Source organism: Nymphaea colorata, chromosome 8 (assembly GCF_008831285.2).
Source record: "Nymphaea colorata isolate Beijing-Zhang1983 chromosome 8, ASM883128v2, whole genome shotgun sequence".
NCBI classification, from domain to species: domain Eukaryota; kingdom Viridiplantae; phylum Streptophyta; class Magnoliopsida; order Nymphaeales; family Nymphaeaceae; genus Nymphaea; species Nymphaea colorata.
The window spans coordinates 23006805-23026758 of NC_045145.1; the positions used below are offsets into that span (position 1 = coordinate 23006805).

Genomic DNA, 19954 nt, shown 5'->3' on the forward strand with positions numbered 1-19954 from the left:
GCAAGTGAGTTGGATATGGTACAAGCGTTTTGTCAATTTCTGGCGCTATGGTTGGGAAAACAATTTCCCAAGCTCGTCAGCTCATTCGGAGATTCTGAAAAGACCAAAAAGACAATGTAGGCAAACAGCGGCCCCGGCATTAATGACGGCTTTATTGATGCTTTTTTCTCACGGTTAGTAAAGGAATCACTGGCGGTAAAGATGCCTAGAGACAAAAAGGAATTGGCAGCGACAAAACCCGGCAGGAGTCCTAATTGGTTGGCCAGGGTGGGGTCGAACTCGATGTACACTTGAGCTTTGACTGTGCTCGTGTCATGAAGGGGTGGGGTCGAACTCGATGCACTCTGAGCATTGACTGTGCTCGTGTCATGAAAGAGCACGTGGAGTCGAGCTGCTATCATTTAGTCAGTTCTAGGAAGCCCTGGAATTTCTAGAACGTTTAGTATTTTAGTAAAGTAGCGTGCAAAGTATCAGGATAATATGGATATACAGATAAACAAAAGGATAATAGTCAATTCACTCGCCAAAGGGAGCTATGCCAAGTTGCAACTCTAGGCATAGCTAGAAGGATTCGATATAAACGTGACTAGCCCCTAGAAATCGTAAAATGAAAGAACGGATTAAATATTTAAAATATATATATATATATATATAATCTGTTGTTTCAAGTCATTATCAGGTGGAAACAAGATATTTCGGAATACAAAATTATCAAATATCACATTTTTTTTAGTGCAGTGAAACTATTAATGCTAAAAATCTTTTGAGAGAAATATGTTCTTGAACACAATTAGAACTTTGGTTTTGATTCTTGGAGAGAATATCTTCGAAATCATTAGCCAAATTGCAAAACTCATGCGATAAAAAGGAATATCATTAACAGTTAAACAAATATGTACAAGGTAGAAAAGAATATAATTTCGTGTGAGGAGGAAGTTGTCAATCTATCCAAAAGGTCTTCCCATTTGCCTTTATTTCCGGAATCATTGGCTGCATTAGGATCAACGATAATAGTAGTGCACCCTTTAACTTAAGTACTACGCCCACTGCTTAAGATATAAAAGTAAAATGCTTATAAAAAATAGATCGGCTTTTTCAAGTGCTCCTAAACTCACTATATCTCTTAAAGGCAAATCTGAGAAAACATAATTAAGATACAAGTAATCATTTATTTTTTGGAGTTAATCTTTCAATACACATATGCGTGCACGCCTTCAAATAAATCTTTACACACCAACATGTAACTTTTATGAATCAACGCACAAGTTTTGGTAGTAAAATAAGTAGGCACTTAAGTTGCGTCACAAGTTTTTGGTGTGCTGCGAATTAAATGGCAGTGTTGTTACTGATTGATCTGATAAGGCAACAAAATAAATATAGTTTTCCTGCGACATATCATTCTTGTTTGGGTCCATTTGAAAATTTAGCTAATATTTTTTGAAAATAGAAACATGATTTTATGACAAGACGTGAATTTTTCCAACCGTCCGAGTAATATGAGAAACGCAGAACCATACGAATATATATATATATATACCGTGACACCGTTGTCTGGAAAGGCTGACAGGAAGACAGTGCCGTATTTTCACGGTATTTTTGGAGACGTTGCAGGCATCCCACGTATCTGACAAAATATGGGAAATGCAACAGCGTTCTTGCTTCTAATTCGAGTATTACTGAGGGGACCCACTAGCTGGTGATGCATCCCCACCACCTTTTGTACTACACTACTGTATGTGCCAATACCAAAATTTGCAGGGAACTCCTTCATCGCCAACCCGCCGCCATTAAAGCCTTCTCCTCACGAGGGGGAGAGAAAGAGAGAGAGAGGGAGAGGGGAGAGAGAGAGGCTCACCCACCCCCCTGACCTACAACCACTCAGAGCCACCATGACCGTACGGATCACTCCCTCCCTCCTCTCCCTGGCCATGCGATCCTCTAAACTCCGATCACTGGGTAATAGAGCGTTCTCTCTTGTCATTTTTCTGTCATACCGCCATTTGGAAGGTCGACAGTTCGATCATTCCATGTGGACCTGCTTTCTTTCATTTAAGATGGCTTTCTATTTTTTCCTTTTCTTTTCTTGTACTTTTTCTCTGTCGATGTTTTTTCTTTCAGCATCATCATGAATTTATTTTCGCATTGTGGTGATTGGCTGATTGCTTTTACTTTTTTTTTTCTTTTTGGTGACTTCATGCTTGTATTAGCACGGGTCGATTTGGTGTATGAAGGTTGTTCTTTCGGTACATTTTCTGAGTATGAAATATTTCTGTTCATGAAAATGGATGGATGATCAAGTGCCCTGTTTATGTCGTTTACTTTGAAATTTGTATTTTAATATTTTGACGTTTCCTTCTTCTTTTGAGTTCTTCAGGGAAGCCTGGAATTCGTAGTGCCCGTTTGGTCATTCTTTCAATTTTACTAACTTTGTAGTACGCTGCTGGAGATTATCGGTTTATGATCAACAGTCTGCTCAGTGGCTAATAGTCTTTATTTTTTGTTTCGAATCTATCTCAACGTTCGTAACTCCTTTTGCCATGAATTTCTCCAGTTCTTAGGGCATTTCTATCCGTCCTGGCTGATAGTTCAGGCTGACGGTTTTAAGGCCGCCATCTTGGCGTGGATTGTGTAGCCCTTAAGATTACCAGGTTATCTGTGTGGCGCGTCTGAGTTACGCAAATCATAGCCCATGGACTTTTAGGCAGAACTGGTTTTGGGTCGACTAACCATAAGATTCTTTGCGCCTTCATAGCCTAATTCCGATTTTCGACAATTTTGCAGCTGGGGTAGCTAGTATGATAATCATTTATGTTATATTAGCATTAAATTCTTGTTGGTATTGAATGATATTGCTGTCAATGGGTCATACTCTGCTTGCACATAAATTCAGCAGATAAAAGAAGCATTCATGTCATAGTTGCCGAATCTGGAGTACGTTTTCTTCATTTTATTGGATCTTTTTCTACAGGTAAGAATTTTACAAGAAATACAAGAAGTCGCCTGCTTAGCACTGCGGTTGCAGCTGAGGAACCTATATCCCCCCTGTTCAAGTAAATCTGACACAGCTACTTATCGATGGGCAGTTTGTTGATTCCGCATCAGGTAATCCACAGGGTGTTTTTTATGAGACTTAAGTCATAAGGCATACGTGAAGCCAACATATATACTTATTGCGACTTGTGAAGAAGAAATGATGTACAAATGTTCCTGTTGGTGCCAGGAAAGACGTTTCCAACACTTGACCCCAGAACAGGACAAGTAATTGCACATGTTGCTGAAGCAGAAGCTGAGGATGTCAACAGGGCTGTGGCTGCAGCTCGCAGAGCATTTGATAATGGACCATGGCCAAAAATGACTGCTTATGTAATCATTACTTGTTTCCATTTCAATTTATACCTGCAGATGTTAAACTATCTGCGATGTCTAAGTTTCTTTTACATAACACGGTAATGAAAATCTGGTATTTAAGTGGGTAGTGATTAATGGAACAATGAACTCTTAACAGAAATTCTGCTCTTTGAGATTGTGAAATTTACTGAATATCTAACCAGACTTTCTACATTTTGTTAAAGCATTATAATAATTTGTTCTGAAAATTCTGCTTCTGAGTGTTTTATAGGCTTTTTATGTTCTGTTCAAGCATTACAGTCATTTGTTCTAAGAAAATCCTGCTCGCATTCCAGGAAAGGTCAAAAATACTTCTCCGATTTGCTGATCTGCTTGAAAAACACAGTGATGAGCTTTCAGCTCTTGAAACGTGGGACAATGGGAAGCCTTATGAACAGACATCTAAAGTTGAAGTTCCAATGCTGATCCGATGTATTCGGTATTATGCTGGTAAGTTAATTGAAAAACTACATCTCAAATTTCCATCAGCCAAGATGTGTAAGATATTCTAGACTGGGATTGGTGGGACTTCTTCAGGTTGGGCAGATAAGATCCATGGTCTCACTATTCCAGCTGATGGAAGCCATCATGTGCAAGTATTGCATGAACCAGTTGGAGTTGCTGGACAAATAATTCCTTGGAACTTTCCACTTCTCATGTATGGTTGGAAGGTTGGTCCTGCTTTAGCCTGTGGAAACAGTGTTGTTCTGAAGACTGCAGAGTTGACACCCTTGTCTGCTTTGTATGCATCCAATCTGCTTCTAGAGGTGAGTGCAAATGTTTCTGATGAACATGTATATCATTCTGGATATTTATGTTCTCAATTTGTTTGTTCATAAATTGATTGGCGATATAAAGTTGTACATTATCATCAGGCCTATGATCTTGGTAAGGAGCGGACAAAAAAGATGAGCTGATGTAGTTGCAGCGCATGCAAGATGTTTGGTTATTGTTGCAAGGACTCAAGAAATTTAATGAGATGCATGTCTTGTTCTTAAAGAAAATGATTTTTTATTGCTGTTGCACTAGAAGTCTTTCAAATAGACCCCTAAAGGATCCAAAGAATAACTTGAATTTCGCTATCTTCTCTCATGGGTTTCTCCCATTCTTTTGCCATCTGTCCCTTGTAACTCTCAAGCTTGGTAGTTGTATCTTTCAATTCTCCAAGGAAGAAAAACATGCATCAATATTCAGGCCTAACTGTTTGGGACTTAGCTTCTGCTTGCATTGGCAAAAACTTTTCTCTGAGGAGGAATTTAGCTTACTCCTATTTTAGTGCATGTGCAAACAAATGAAATCCCACTGTACCTCTTCATTCCCAAATTCCACCTTGAAACTTTTGTTCAGAGAGCCTCATCTATCAGGGTGAAGTTTACTGATTTGCTACAAAAGACTTTTAGAAGTTGTTCTTACTTTCCGCAGTTGGCTTACTGCTTTGCATATCTATAGGCTGGGCTGCCTCCTGGTGTTTTGAATGTGGTTTCTGGATTTGGTCCAACAGCTGGAGCGGCAATTGCTAGTCACATGGACGTGGATAAGGTACCACTGATATTGCTTGATTACTGTTTTGGTAGTTTTATCCAACTCCTACATTCCAGTTTTCAAATTGATTGTAAGAAAATTGTGCACATCTTTCTTTGTGGTTGATATGAGAATGCTTGAGGAATCTATCTAAAGTCTGAACTAATCCATTTTCCTGCAAATTTTTAAACCATTGTAAACAAGATGTTTGTCTACATTTCTTATTAATTTGCATTGCTTGAAAATCTTCACCTTAGTTCTATGCCATTCTCTTCCCTTGATATCTTTATAGGAATCAGGTTAAAGACACACATATTTATATGATGGGACATGTCTTTTGAGAAGCATGAATTGAAAGAAGATTGGATGTCAAACAAATGGTTCAATGTAGCACGTTCTGAAGTCCAATTCTATTAGTTGCTATGGCTATGTTCTTGATGGTTCATGTAATAGAGCCACTGTGTTATGAATGGAATACTCAATCATCAATGCTGCGCGGTTCTTGATACAATTGAATATTAAAATGTATTAAATTCTAGTATGTCCAGTAAAATGTGTTGAATGTTTGTCTGCCATGGGTGTCCAGGATGCAGGGTAAACCCATTTAGCTCCTGATCATTGTAGAAAGACAATTTTTTTAATGAATTGTTTATTTACTTGTCTCTTGGATGGATTAATGATAAAAGCATGTACATATCAAGTTGTTCTTTCCAACTTCTCTTGAACTTTTGAAATGCATTTTAGAATCACAAAAATATCTTGGCAACTTTAAATAGATTAAGGAATATGGGAAAATGGAAGAAGGATTCTCCATAGAAAAGAAACATAATTTTCGTATGGGTATGCTTTCTCTTATATTATTATGTGGACAAGGTTTTCTGAGAAAATATGGTACTCATATTTTGAAACATACATGATACTGATGCGCTAGCAGGAAGAAGATAACCTTTTGTGTTTTGAAAACAGCAATATTCGCCACATACTTGAACATTAAGCAGCAATGATTACCTGTGTTTTCCACAGGACGCATCCAGCTATCTTCCATTTAATTTTTCCATTTTTCTCGTTAGACTCTCTGTGTATATAAACGATACCTTTACTAAATTCCAGTATTCAGCTGAAAGGGGTTGAAAAGGACAGAATGAAATTATTTCCTCAAGTAAGGTCATCCAACATATCTTGTACTGCTTGCAATTAAAATTTCTTTCAGTTAACCTTGATAGACTCATCCAGAGCACTTTCCAAAAGTTGGAACATACTCTTTTCAGTTTTCTGTTAGGCAGAAGAATCTTGTGGCACGAGAAGTTCTCCACTGACATCCCTTTCTGGAAGCACATCTAAATACTACAGAAAGTAGTAGCTCTAGAAGTAGAATTTTAAAAACTTTTCTGCTAGGTTCAGGTCCTCATGATCTAGCATTATGCTAACTGAGCATCTGTTCCATATCTCTGCTGAACTATTAACTTTGCAGTTCATGAGACGGGGTTTCTGAACATAATACGTAGTGTAATTTTCCAGATTGCTATAGATTGATTTCATTGCCTTCTGTTTCTTCACTTAGTTTTGCATTCTGCAGATAGCCTTCACTGGATCTACTACAACAGGAAAGATTGTGCTTGAACTAGCTGCAAGAAGTAACATCAAGAACGTCACGCTGGAGCTTGGAGGGAAATCACCTTTCATCATATGTGAAGATGCTGACGTTGATGAGGCTGTAGAACTTGCACATCGTGCTCTGTTTTTCAATCAGGTGAGCTAACATGCTTGTGAAAGTCCACGAGTCTTATATGGGGATAGTTAATGGGGACCATCAATACCATTGCAGGGGCAGTGTTGCTGTGCTGGATCTCGAACATTTGTACATGAAAGCGTTTATGATGAATTTGTGGAGAAAGCTAAAGCACGGGCTCTGAAACGAGTGGTTGGTGATCCATTCAAGGAAGGTGTAGAACAAGGTCCTCAGGTATGAACATATCAACCAATGAACTGATCCTTTTTCCAGCAATTGTGGTTAGCATATAACTGAAAAGGACCATGTTCTTGCAAGAGAAAGAGACTCATATGCTAAACATTTTCCTTAACAAGAAGTTGGACTCTGTTTGTGCTTTTTCTTACGAACCATAACATAAGTCCTGATGCAGACACTGGAATACAGCAGCATGAAGGGCGTGCAACAATACTTTCAAAGGAATAGATATAACAAAAAATACAGAACAGGAACATAATTCTTATGCATGTGTTGTCCATATATATATATATATATATAATTAGAAATGCCTAGTGGTTCCCTGGTTATGGTCTGGAACTCTGAGTCAAATAGTGGTAGCAGTGTCAGGTAGAACTGCCATGTTATATAGCTTATATACATCTCTTTTGGAAAATGGATGCAGATAGATATGGCACAGTTTGAGAAGATATTAAGGTACATAAGATCTGGCATTGATCATGGAGCTACTCTGGAAGCAGGGGGTGAAAGACTGGGTGATAAAGGCTACTACATTAAGCCAACAATCTTTTCCGATGTTAAGGTACTTGCTTTCTTTAATTCCAAGTCAACCTTAAGCAAGTTATGATGCTGAATTCTGCTCGACAGGATGACATGCCAATTGCCACGGATGAAATATTTGGTCCAGTACAATCTATCTTGAAGTTCAAGTAGGAACTCAAAGAACTCAGATTTCAGTACATTCTACCTTTTACTAATAAAGTGTATCCATCTACTGATGTTTAATCTGCTTACAGAGATTTGGATGAAGTCATCAGGAGAGCAAATCAGTCTCACTATGGACTGGCAGCGGGCGTCTTCACCAAGAACCTCGATACTGCAAATACTTTGACACGGGCACTAAGAGTAGGTAGTGTCTGGATCAACTGCTATTTTGTTTTTGATGCTGCAATTCCTTTTGGTGGGTTCAAGATGAGTGGTCTGGGTAGAGAGAAAGGTGCTTATAGCCTGCAAAATTACTTGCAAGTCAAGGCTGTGGTTACGCCCTTGAAGAACCCAGCTTGGTTGTAGATGTAACTTCACACTCTGATGTATTGGACACTGGAGAGAGGTAATCTTGTGGATTTGAGAGCAACAATAAGAAGCAATAGATACTCTTTCATGGTATCATCATTTAGGCCACAGTGATCCGTGAACATGAAATGCTATATCCAAACCTTATCACCATCAAGGTTCTTTTCTCACTTGATCATTCTTTAGATCAATATCTCTAACAATATGTGTGCATTTACTTGACATCTAATATAATTAAAAAGCATATCCAAACCTTGTCACCATCAAGGTTATCTTTTCTCACTCTCATTCTTTAGATCAAATATCTCTAACAGTATATGTGCATTTACTTGACGTCTAATATAATTAAAAAGCAGTATATAAGAAACTGTTTGAAGAACAGAGAAAGGGGAGAGCAAAAGCTGTTTGGCAGTGGTACTCCGCCTGCTCTCGCAAGCCACACACCACCCCCTCTCTCTCTCTTTCTCTGCCTCCAACGTTCATGGCTACACTGGGGCTTGGAGTGGAACCTAATTTGGTGCCACTCTCCATGCCATATGGCCTAGGAGCATAGAGCCTGCTCCTATAGATATTGAATTGGGGAGGTGAGATTTTCGAGCTTACCAGCTATGCTATGCCCCTTAAGCATTCTAAGTGTGTTGTGCATCGAATTTTAACATAGTTTCCTTCGGTTTTAGCGGTGGCAGTAATTGACTATACATCCATCAGTCCAAAGTTTGGTTGAAAATGTCTCTGCATTTGGAGACAAAGACAAAGAAGTAGGTGGCCAATAATTATAAACAAAAAAATGGCAGAGGGCATATGAAAAAAATTTGGGGATTGATAATTTATAAAAGTCATCTAAAGTGGCTTTCGCTTAAAGACCATTAAGAGATGATCTAGACCGTTCATCCCACCAACCTAATGAGGAGATCACATCGTGTGGAGTGATAAAAGAATGAGATTCTCTAACCTTCCAAGTAATGCACCAAAAATATGCCACATTGCATTGGGCAACCGCTTGATATACATTTCCTTGAAAAGCATGTCAAGCCAATCGTGGGTGACCATGTCAATGTAAAATGCCGCCATGCGTCCACGTGTTTGGTCGCATCGAGGCGGCCGCAGTCATGATGTGGTGGAACGCAGCCATGTGTTATAAGATGGTAGGTTCGCATCACATTGTAAATGAACAGTTATAAAAATGGTTGGGGGTGGAGGGTGTCAAGGGATCAGATTCGAATCAGATATATCCTTAATCATATCCGTTTTTTCGAATATTCATATGTTCGGATTTGAATTCGAATAAAGAAAAGCCGTATCTGAATCTGAATCCAAATGCGAAATCCGATTTCACAATTCGAATCTGATCCGAATTCAATTTTTATATTTATATCCGAATCCGAATCCAAATTTTGAATCGGATTTTACCAATTTTCAAAATTTAATATCATTCAATACTGGATATTTAGCTAAAAATGAATATGATCCAAATCTGTATTTAAATCTGATCAGATATTTATGTATATCCGAATCCCAGCGGATGCCATTTATTAAATCCGAATCTGATCCGATTCTTTTCATACTGGATTGGTCGGATATCCGATTTAAATGTGATATATTGATCCCTAACAGGCAAGTGGTCACTATGTTTTTCAACTTTAAATACAATTTTTTTATACAATAAATAAAGAAAAATAAAAATATGAAGACTTATGTACATCTCATGTAAGCATCACTCCATTATCTTTCCACATATGGACCCATCTTTGAATAAAATGGGAACCTCTCCAATTTTCTCTCTCCCTCTCTCTCTCTCTTTCTCATGATCCCTAGAACACTTCAAGAACAAAGCCACTCAAATAGGGCTAGCCACTTAGATCTATTGTATTTTCAATTTTCATATAAACTGGATTAAATCACACAATATTTGTCTTTTAAATTAGCCAAAATACAATTTGTCGCGTGCTTTAAAATGTCATCCTTAGGGCCCATTTGATGGGTGAGTGAAATTTAACGCGGTAAATTTACCATGGTAAATTTTTCTGAAAAAATTTACAGGATGAAATTTCTTCTCATAAATTTTTCTGAAAAAATTTACAGGATGAAATTTCTCCCTCTTCCAATCTGAGACCCTGTTTGATGCGCAAGAAGAATTTATCGTGGTAAATTTAACCTTGTTTGATGCACAAAAAGAATTAAACATGGTAAATTTAATCATGTTTGATTCATAAAAAAAATTATGTTGTTTTTTTTGTGTCTTCTCCTCTCCAAATTTAGCTACCTTTGCCCTTGCCTTTTCATCAAAGTATGATTTCTTCTCCAAAAGAAGGCCGACCCTTGTGATGTATCGAATTTTTGGCCTTTACCAATCATTTGGGTCCCAAAAAGATCATTTCCATGGTCATAGCTAACTTGTTGAAGCAGCCTCACCTGGTGTCATCTTCCTAGCCTTTTTTTTTTTTTTTTTTTTTTTTTTTTTTTTTTTTTTTACTGTGAATTCATTTTTGCTTCCGAATTAGCTCATTTTTGGCTTCTTGCGGCTACCCACTTTACATGTTCAAGGTTGATTTAAAAAAACATTTTGCCTAGATCACTAACTAACACAACAATTTTCATTTGCAAAATAATATTTGAAGTTTGAAGGCAGCAAATCACGTTTTTCTCATCAAGTGTTCATATTTATGGAGAAAAAACATAAAACATCAGGCCTGCAAAGAGGGACACAGAGACAGGGCAGCAAATCCAACGCCCAAATCTCTATTTGAGGAGAAGCGAGAGAGATATTGATGAGAGACTCACGGGGCAGTAACAGAGTTACAGAGGGAAAGGAGCGGCAAATGTGGCAGTGGCCTACCAGTGAGAAGCCAGAGAAGAACGACTTACGGCAATAGAGAAAGAGAGAAATGGAAGACAACAGAGAAAGGGAAAAAGGAAGAAAGTGTACCAGCTGAGGAGCGGAGAGGCGACGGCGACGGTCAGAGCGGTGAGGCCTCTGTGCGACGGTGAGAAGGCAGGAGGGAGGAGGAGCTGCGGAGGGAAGTTGAGAGGGGTGAAATGAGTCCGAAACAAGAAACTCGAGCGGGTGAAATTTCACCTGCTCCCTTTTGCGTTAAACGGGTGAAATTTCACTCCCTTTAATGGGTTTTCAATCGGGCGGGTGAAATTTCACCCGCCCGTACAGATTTCCCCCTCCCCACAACATTTCACTCGCCCATCAAACGGGCCTTAATGAAAAATTTTCCCTCCATCAGCAATTAGTTGGTTCCGAAGCGAGCTTCGTTGGATCAGCTTGAGCAGGGCTTGACTCAACCATCTACCATTTGTAATATTATTGAAAACGGTTTACTAGATTCGGGTTGCAGATGACTCACGCCAGCTTAAACTAGTCAGGATTGCTTCAAGACCTCAGTGGTTTTATGATACACGCTTTAATTTGAATGTCACGCATGCCGCCGTTTGAGTTCAAGAAAAGTAGCGCTCATAAGAATCAAACTGATGGCTAGACTATTACCAGCCCACAGGCACCACCAGCCATTGATTGAATTGAAGTCTTGAACTCAACTTGTTAAAATATAAGGGTCCAGCTTAGCTTTTTGCTTGGCTCCTGTCATTGTTTATAGCCCTTTCATACTCGAACGTGCACCCATTTTGTTTTTATTAAATAAAACAATTATAGTGATTTCTAGAAACCTATATAATCCCAATAAAACTAAAATTTTGAAATAATGGCCGTGTTATACATATTATAGAACTTAATTGATGTTTTAGCATAATCTTATGGGTTTTTGTTTAAAATACAAATATTCCTAAAAATTAAGATTAACCATTTGAAATAAGATCAACTAACAAAAAATAACGGGCATTAATTAACCATGAAAGCAAAAAAGAAATAAAAATCAAATACAGCTCAGACCTCATTGCTTGAGTGTAAGCTAAAACTAACCTGGGCATCGGCCTGTCACCCAAAAATCGAGTCCGAGTTCAGCCCGGTTAAAAAAAATATTTTTTAATATAAAATAATTTTTTTTAATAATAGAATATATATCATTATTAAATAAATTAAATCGAGCCGAATAAGGTCAACCCTGGCCGGCCTGAGCTGAAACCCAACTTAATTTAATTCTCCTTTGATATGGTAGTCTACTCTAGAGCTGCCTCAAGACTTGATCAAACTTATGGTTACACATTTCAACTTGAGAATAGTGACTGAATATGAAACTGAAACACGTGATGGGAATATGAAATCAATATCCTTTTCCCATGAGCTGCCTTGCCGCCTGGTTGCGCTATGATTACCTATGAAGCTAATGACCCTCCAATTAATGAGGCAGTTTTTTCGATGTTGAAATGAGTTTTGAGCCATAAAAAAACCTAGTAGCTCAGGCTCTTTCTGTAACACTCCATAAGTTTAGTCTTGTATCGAAAATTATGAAGGATATTTAAGGGTTTATAAAGGGAGGTCATTAATGAAATGATTGTCCTGGTTCCTACCATTTTTGAGGCTGGAGCCGAAACCCTTAGAGGGCAAGTTGAGATCTGCTGAACCAAAGGCCCGAGCCTATGTGTAGGTCGGGTTGTTACACTCCCTTTCTCTTTCTCAGAGACACCATATATAGCTGACTTCATGCACTTTCTAATCATATATTCAGCAATCTAGTTTTGATTATCTAAAACTAGTATATTTGTCTTTTTATAATAAGAAAAATTTTGACTACCAAAATCAGACATTCTTTTCCTTAAAAATCAACTTGAACAAAAGCATATTTTATAACAAACAAGAAGCAGCAAACAAATTTGCATAATTTAAATTATCTCAGGTGCTGCGTGATACCACTCACTTCTACAGCTCACCCCTACCCCTTTTTACTTCAAGCTCTTGTGGGGGCAATGGCCCTCCATTAGGGATGAAATTGTGTCTGTGGTTATCATTATAAACAAGGTAAAGACCTAAGTCAACTTGAAATGTTGAGGCTTTCTTTGGCAAGTCGACGTGTTTTTATGCAACAACGCCGAAGAGAGCTCATTAGCACAAAGACTTTTCATGGAATATTTAGCTATGTTGTTTTTTATGGAATATTTAGACAAGGAGAAATAATGTTTTCTTCATAAGAATATGTATGACTTTCAAGTTTTACTTTTCAATATCTGGGTTAAATAATCTTGGGGTGCTGATCTAATCTCTACTTTTGCTTATTATTTCTCTTTCTGATTCCTTGTATGCTTTAAAGTCATTATTCATGGATATATATATATATATGAAAAATTGGCGAAAAACTAGACACTACGTACGTCAGGCATAAAAACCAGACCTAATGATTTTTTTGTTAAAAAACTATTTGTAAATAAAATGTAAACATCTGAATATGTTTATAAAGACTATTTAGATATAAAACATGGTTTGATCTAAGTTGTTTTAATGAAAAATATTGATTTTTTTTATTATTATGCTATGGGGCTTGTTCACTTTTTTTATTATAAAAACACCATTAAAGTTTTAACAAATGATCAACTTAGTATATGTTACACCAACCTCTTTTTTAAGATCACATCAATAAAGTTAGGTTGAAAAAATAAATAAATAAATAAATCAAAATCAAAGGATCTGATTTTTATTGACCTGGTTTTTACCAATTTCTCTCTCTTTTTCTCTCTCTCTCTCTAAATCCTCTGGTCTTCTAGCTTGCAATGGGCTATGTATGTGAAGCCCTTATTCTGTTGGGAAAAAAAGTCCTACATATATAGTATATTTAAAGACATGCATTCAACCTCTTGTGCCTTAAGGCGGTAGGCGTGACATTCAAGTTGAAGGGTGTTCCGTTTTATCACTGACATCGATGCAGCTGAAGACCCCAGAAGCAGGAGGAATGAAGGGACCTTCGGGCTTCGCTTCGAGCTGTGAGATTGACTCTCTTGCTCACCCGAAAAGACATGCATTCAACCAGTTTGGTGGTCTTGATTGGTTTGAAGTGAAATCCTGTGGCTGTCCATGCTGCGTTAGGGAATGCAGGTGTGTGTCTGAAACCCTTATTTAGTTGAAAGCAGGAAAAATCCTATATATCTAATATATTCAACCAGCCCCGTCTTGTTGATTGATTTGACTGGTCACTTAATTTTCAAGCAATTAATTTCTTACTCGAATTTTCTAGAATCTGCCTTATGAAAGTGACAAAAATATGAAATTATAAAGAATATGCCTGATAGGTGTACCGATAAAATTGTAATGAAAAATTGAATCCCATTGATCACTAAATTGTATGACAAAATTATTATATGTCACTAAAAAATCATCACAAAAGATGAATTCGATTGTTAGATGGAAAGTGCATTTCATTGTCAAAACCGAATTGAAATACATCTTTTGCGATAGTTGTTAATGACACAAAATAAAAAAAATAATCAAGTTGATGAAAGCAAACCAGTTAAATGAGGGAAACAACTCGCTTCGGAGGCCAGAGTTGATGCAGCTAATAAATTGGATAATGACGTGAACATTCTGTTCTCATCGACCATCCCCCAGTACGGCCGATGCGGACCGTCCACGGCAAATTTTCAGGCGATATCGAACCAACACATCAGGGTGACTCAAACATGGGGTGGACAACTAAGGGCCACCGCGTAGAGAAAGTACAACAAAATGTGGCCTGTAGTTGGGCCACATTTTCTATGCTAAAACCAGATTCTTAATATGCTTCTAGTCGCATCTAGATTTTTTGAATTTATGAGTTTTAAATGGTACTAAATTCTGCTAATGGCGGAGTTAAAAATTTTGAATTAAAAAGACTCATTAAGAATAATTTAAAAACTTAAGGGTCATCAATATATTATATATATTTTAGTGTAAATTATTAAATCATGAATTTAATTTTAAAATTTTGAAACTATAGTTTTTGAGACAAACACAATTAGGTCGGCAAATTTGATGAGAAAAATACAAACACTTATAATAATTTGGTTGCCGCTTTTTAGGATGAGAACCAAAGCAGGGAGATGTGGACGTCATATCCTTGCGTTCATGCAACCCTTGAAGTCGGCAAGTTGGAACGCTCGGCAAAGCTTGTCTGTTTGCGTCATCTAAAGGATAAGACGTTTGATCCCGTCTTCCTTTTGTTCCTGATCCATCTGAACAAGTCGCACCCAACCAACCGCGAGAAAGACCACATGCCTTTCTTCACCCACCTTTTATTTTCAACAGCGACCTTTGGCGATTGTTTCTTAAAATATCGCGATAAAATCGACACGGTTTTGGAAACGGCGAAAACCAAGAAAGGAACTTGGTATCCGCGAAGGATCGCAAATTTTGAGAACTTTGTATTCTCATTCGATATTATTATTATATCATCCGATCTACGGACCTAACGTGCTCCGGAATTTTAAAAGGTTAAATTTCCGTCTTTTTTGTTTTCAAATTTAAAACGAGATTTTGTTGGTTTTCTCCAGGGATGAGATTGAGATTCGTTCGAGGGGAAGAGTGGGACCTACGGGTATGGGCCTCCAGATCCGATATTTTCGGTCCACGGCCGACGCCAGGAAGAAATAATTGTTCGGGTCAAACCTTCCTCTCACTCACTCCTGCATGTCGACGCGAACTAACCCGGAGTCTTCTTCCCCCCGTGCATGCATTTGCCACGTGGTGGAGATCCGACGGCTGAGATCTCGAAGGAGCTCGGAAGATCGGGTCCGTCCGTTTCAAGAGGTTGGCGACAAGAGATGGCGACACGTGTAGGTCTTTTCCCTCGGATGCGAATCGTTGGATCCCCTCCATCGGGGAAGCTCGACCAAGGGGCGAGTCGACCGCCACGTGTCCGTCGAAAATTTCTATATATGGGTTGCCACCTCTGCGGTCTTCCTCAAACCGACCCTCTCACCGGAAAAAACTCCCAACGCCTGGTTTCTCTCTCTCTCTCTCTCTCTGTCTATCTATCGCTCTCTCTTTCCTTCTTCGAAGACCGTTGGAGAACAGACGGGCAATCTTCAATGGCACCGAATTCCGGGCACCGGATTTTCGCGTTCCAAGGGGCACCGCCCTGCCACGACGCCGACCCGGCGGCGCTTCTCGCCGTGCTGATTGAGATAGCCGGACGGGCTTCCAGGCGGCACGTGCGGGACGTCAACGCTCGGGAGCTCGCCCGCCAGGCCGGCGTCCTCCTGGCTCTCTTTGAGGATATTCGAGACCGGTACCCGCAGAAGCGGCCGCCTCCGGCTTGCGCGCTCTCGCTCTCCGAGCTCTACCTGGTGCTCAGGAAGTTGGATTGGTTTCTTGAAGAGTATGCCACCGCGGCCGGCAGCGGCGGCCGCCTCTGGCTCCTGATGAACGCCGAGCGCGTCGCCACCGAGCTCCGGATCCTCGCGCGGGACGTCGCTACTGCGCTCGACGTCCTTCCGATGCGTCGGCTGGATATCGAGGCCGAAGTGAAGGAGCTCGTCTGGTTGGTGAAGAAGCAGGCGAGGCAAGCGGCGATGACGGTCGATCCTGCCGACAGTTGGGCCGCGAGAGAAGTCGCTGCGGTGTTCAGGGGGTTCGAGCGAAAGATAGCGCCGGATTCCGGCTGCCTGCGACGGATCCTCGATTACCTGGAGATAACGAGCTGGGACCGGTGCAATGAAGGGATTCGGTTCCTTGAAGAGGAGCTCGAATTGTTGAAAGCCTCCGGCAAGGAGCGGGAGAAGGAACTTACCGAGGCTTTGATCGGACTCTTGCTGTACTGCCGGTGCGTGCTCTTCGACTCGACGAAGCGATCGCGGGAGGGCCACGTAGCCGAACGCAGGGACGACAGCAAGGAAGCTGTTGCGCTCATGAACATTGAAGATTTCCGGTGTCCGATCTCTCTGGAGCTTATGACGGACCCCGTGACTCTGGAGACGGGACAGACTTACGATCGGGCTTCGATCCTCGAATGGTTCAAGGCCGGAAACTTCACCTGCCCGAAGACGGGGAAGAAGATCGGGACATCAAATTTGATCCCTAACATTGTTCTGCGCAGCCTAATAGAGCAATTCTGTCGCTTAAAGGGCATTCCGTTTAACGGAGGGGACGGCCACCGCCGGAGTCCGGGAGCGGCGCCTCTCGAAAGCAGCATTACAGCCATGGAAGCGAGACGGATGATATTCGAAGTGCTCGTTGACAGATTGACAACGGGAACTCCCGCAGAAAAGGGGAATTCGGCGTTCGAGATCCGATTGCTCACAAAATTCAGCGTCGTCGATCGAGCACGATTGGCGGAGGGCGACGCGATTCCCGCCTTAATCGATCTGCTCTACTCGACGAGTCCAATCACTCAAGAGAACGCCGCGGCCGCACTTCTGAATCTCTCGAAGCACGCTACCTGCAGGAGCAGAATAGTGGAGGAAGGCGGCCTGAGACCGATCCTCCGCGTTGTCAGGTCGGGCTACAGGATGGAAGCTCGGCAGACGGCTGCCGCGGCCGTCTTCTACCTCTCGTCAATCGACGAGTACCGGAGAATAATCGGAGAAATGCCCGGCGCGATTCCGGCCCTCGTCGACCTGCTCAAATGCGGCAACTCCCGGGGGAAGAAGAACGCCGCGGTGGCGATCTTCGCGCTGCTGCTGCTTCCCGAAAACTACCAGCAGGTGCTGGACGCTGGAGCCGTCCCCTGTCTCGTCGACCTCCTGTCCAGCGAGAGAAACGATCTCGTGAACGACTCCCTGGCGGTGATCGCGCGGCTCGCGGAGCAACCGGAGGGAACTGAAGCCATCCTGGAAGCGTCCATCGTACCAATGCTAGCGAGCTTCCTCCACTCTTACGCCTCCCCTGCAGCGAAGGAGTTCTGCGTCTCCACTCTGCTGTCCCTCTGCATCAACGGAGGCGACCACGTCGTGTCCGCTCTGAGCAAGACGCCGTCTCTCATGGCCTCCCTCTACACTCTCCTCAGCAGCGGCACTTCTCGCGCTAGCAAGAAGGCAAGCTCGCTGCTCAAGATCCTCCACAATTACTACTGCCTGCATTCGGGTGACCAGAACGGTCCCGTTCACGGGGAATACATTGTTCGTGTACAGTAAGGAAACTCAGCCTCCTCCGTCTCCCATGCATCCATACGAGTACTTTTACAGAAACATGGATGCGCCATTTTTTTTCTTCTAGCTCGAATTTTTTAGAGCTAGAGGAAAACTTCGAGGTGTATATATACATATACTTGTGAACTTGTTCTCAAGATTCAATATTCTTTCAAAGTTTTTTAATAAAGGGTATCGATTTGATGCACAAAGAGTTGTTGAGCGTCGCAAAGTTGATGACGATTCAGAGATCCAAGCATTTGATGCGAATGTTTAATTTGTTTCTACAATTTTTTTTTTTTCCCTTGAATGTTGATTCGAAGTTTAATAAGTCCGACCGGTTATGTTATACACCGGTTGGCCGGACAGAAAATTTTTGATATCACTGAGTTTTTATTGTTCACATATAGTACAGTAGCTAGGAAGAAGAATAACATGATGTTAGGTAATTTTATTGACCATGCCATAATCGTTGTTTCCAATGGAAATTAATTGTAGCTTTCTTAAATAGCAAGTTAATTGCGGAGTTCAGTTAAGTATTGCTATTGTACTTGAATGCTAGCAAATGCTGCCATTAACTTGCTTAATTGGCGATTAATTGCGCTTCAGGTTGGTCTCTTTGCTCCATTATGGCAACTGAAGATCCAATTTCGCCAAATTGCTTGTTCTTAGATCCTTTCAATATTGGAAAAGAAATTGTGACGAAACATGAGTAAAGCAATTACATAGACCCAATCAACATGATCGATATCAAAAGCCATCTCCAAGTTGGAAAATGTCATAAGGAAAAAGATGACATGGTTCTATGCTATAAGGGATTTCCATTTACAGGCCTACCATTTGGCTGTAATTTCATATTACAGGCTATTGGGCATCTGGTTTTTCCAGTAACGGTCTCACCTTCGCTGATGTAGAAAAGAGTCTAAATCATGATATGCTGAAGCACCTGAAAAATGTTTCTTTTAATCTTTTCAATTTTTTTCGACTTTTTTCAAGTCCTCAAAAAAAGTATTATTTTTTCACTAACTGGAGGTATTTTAGTCATTAATCATACTGCCACATGAAAAATTCGTACACCAGTATGGGTAGGTGTTGGGTCTAAAATAATTGTGGACATTTGAATGGAAGATTTTCTAACTTTTCTGTTGTCCGATCGCTATCCCGAAGTTTTATGAATTGGATTCAAATCAGATATATTGTTTACCATATTCGATTGACTAGGTGCTTACATATTCACATTTTATCTCCGATTTGAATATGAACAAAGAAAAGTTTATATCACATTAGAATTCGATTTTTATATTTATAATCCAAACCCACTCTGAGTCTGATTTTTATTTTCACATCCAAATTTGAATCCGGCTTTTAGGTGCCTATCAAACTCTCAAAATCTATACATATTGGGGTAGAATATTTATTTGAAGAATCCGAATTCAAAGCCGAATTGGAATCCAATTATTGAAGGCCGAACCTGATCTGCATGGATGCCATTTCTTAAATCAAAACCTGATCCGATTTCTTTATCGGATATTAAATTTTTTTCCATGCCTGACATGTTTGAAGCAATTCGGCCGGATGTCCGATCCAAATCTAATTCATTGACATCCCAATTCCAAGCCTCACAAAACTTTTTGTTTTGTTTTTCTTAATTGAGGATGAGCTCCAGCTACTGAACTTTTCTAGAACACCAATAGGAGAAGTCTCAGGCACAAAATGACAACATTGGGGCTTAATCTAGGGTTTACAACTTCACTCCTTTCACATTATTATTTTGTCACCATACCATCATTCAAGCGAGGTCCTTTGATTTAGGGTTTGGTTTCTGTCGCTTTTGAGTGGTGGTGTGATGTACCGAATACCTGTAGCTCAATAATTTAAATTTATGATGGGAACTAAAAAAAAAGTATCACAAGTTGATAACAATCTCCTTGATTGGAAAGGAACTAAAAAAAGCTTATATGTCAATGTCGAATTGGTTGTTTTTAATCGAGGGGTTCGATGAAGCCAAAACTATGGAATTTTTTCATTATTAAT

General features: G+C 40.1%; 1 protein-coding gene and 1 pseudogene across 1 annotated transcript; both read left to right on the top strand.

Annotated features, from left to right (window-relative positions):
• Positions 1 to 1889: 1889 nt before the first annotated feature.
• LOC116259051 (benzaldehyde dehydrogenase, mitochondrial-like) lies at positions 1890 to 8020 on the top strand (annotated as a pseudogene).
• A 7744-nt stretch (positions 8021 to 15764) lies between these two features.
• LOC116259489 (U-box domain-containing protein 19-like) lies at positions 15765 to 18132 on the top strand. The gene has a single exon (XM_031637343.2). It carries the CDS (start codon positions 15884 to 15886, stop codon positions 17924 to 17926), a length of 2043 nt encoding a protein of 680 aa, XP_031493203.1. The 5' UTR covers positions 15765 to 15883; the 3' UTR covers positions 17927 to 18132.
• Positions 18133 to 19954: the final 1822 nt, after the last annotated feature.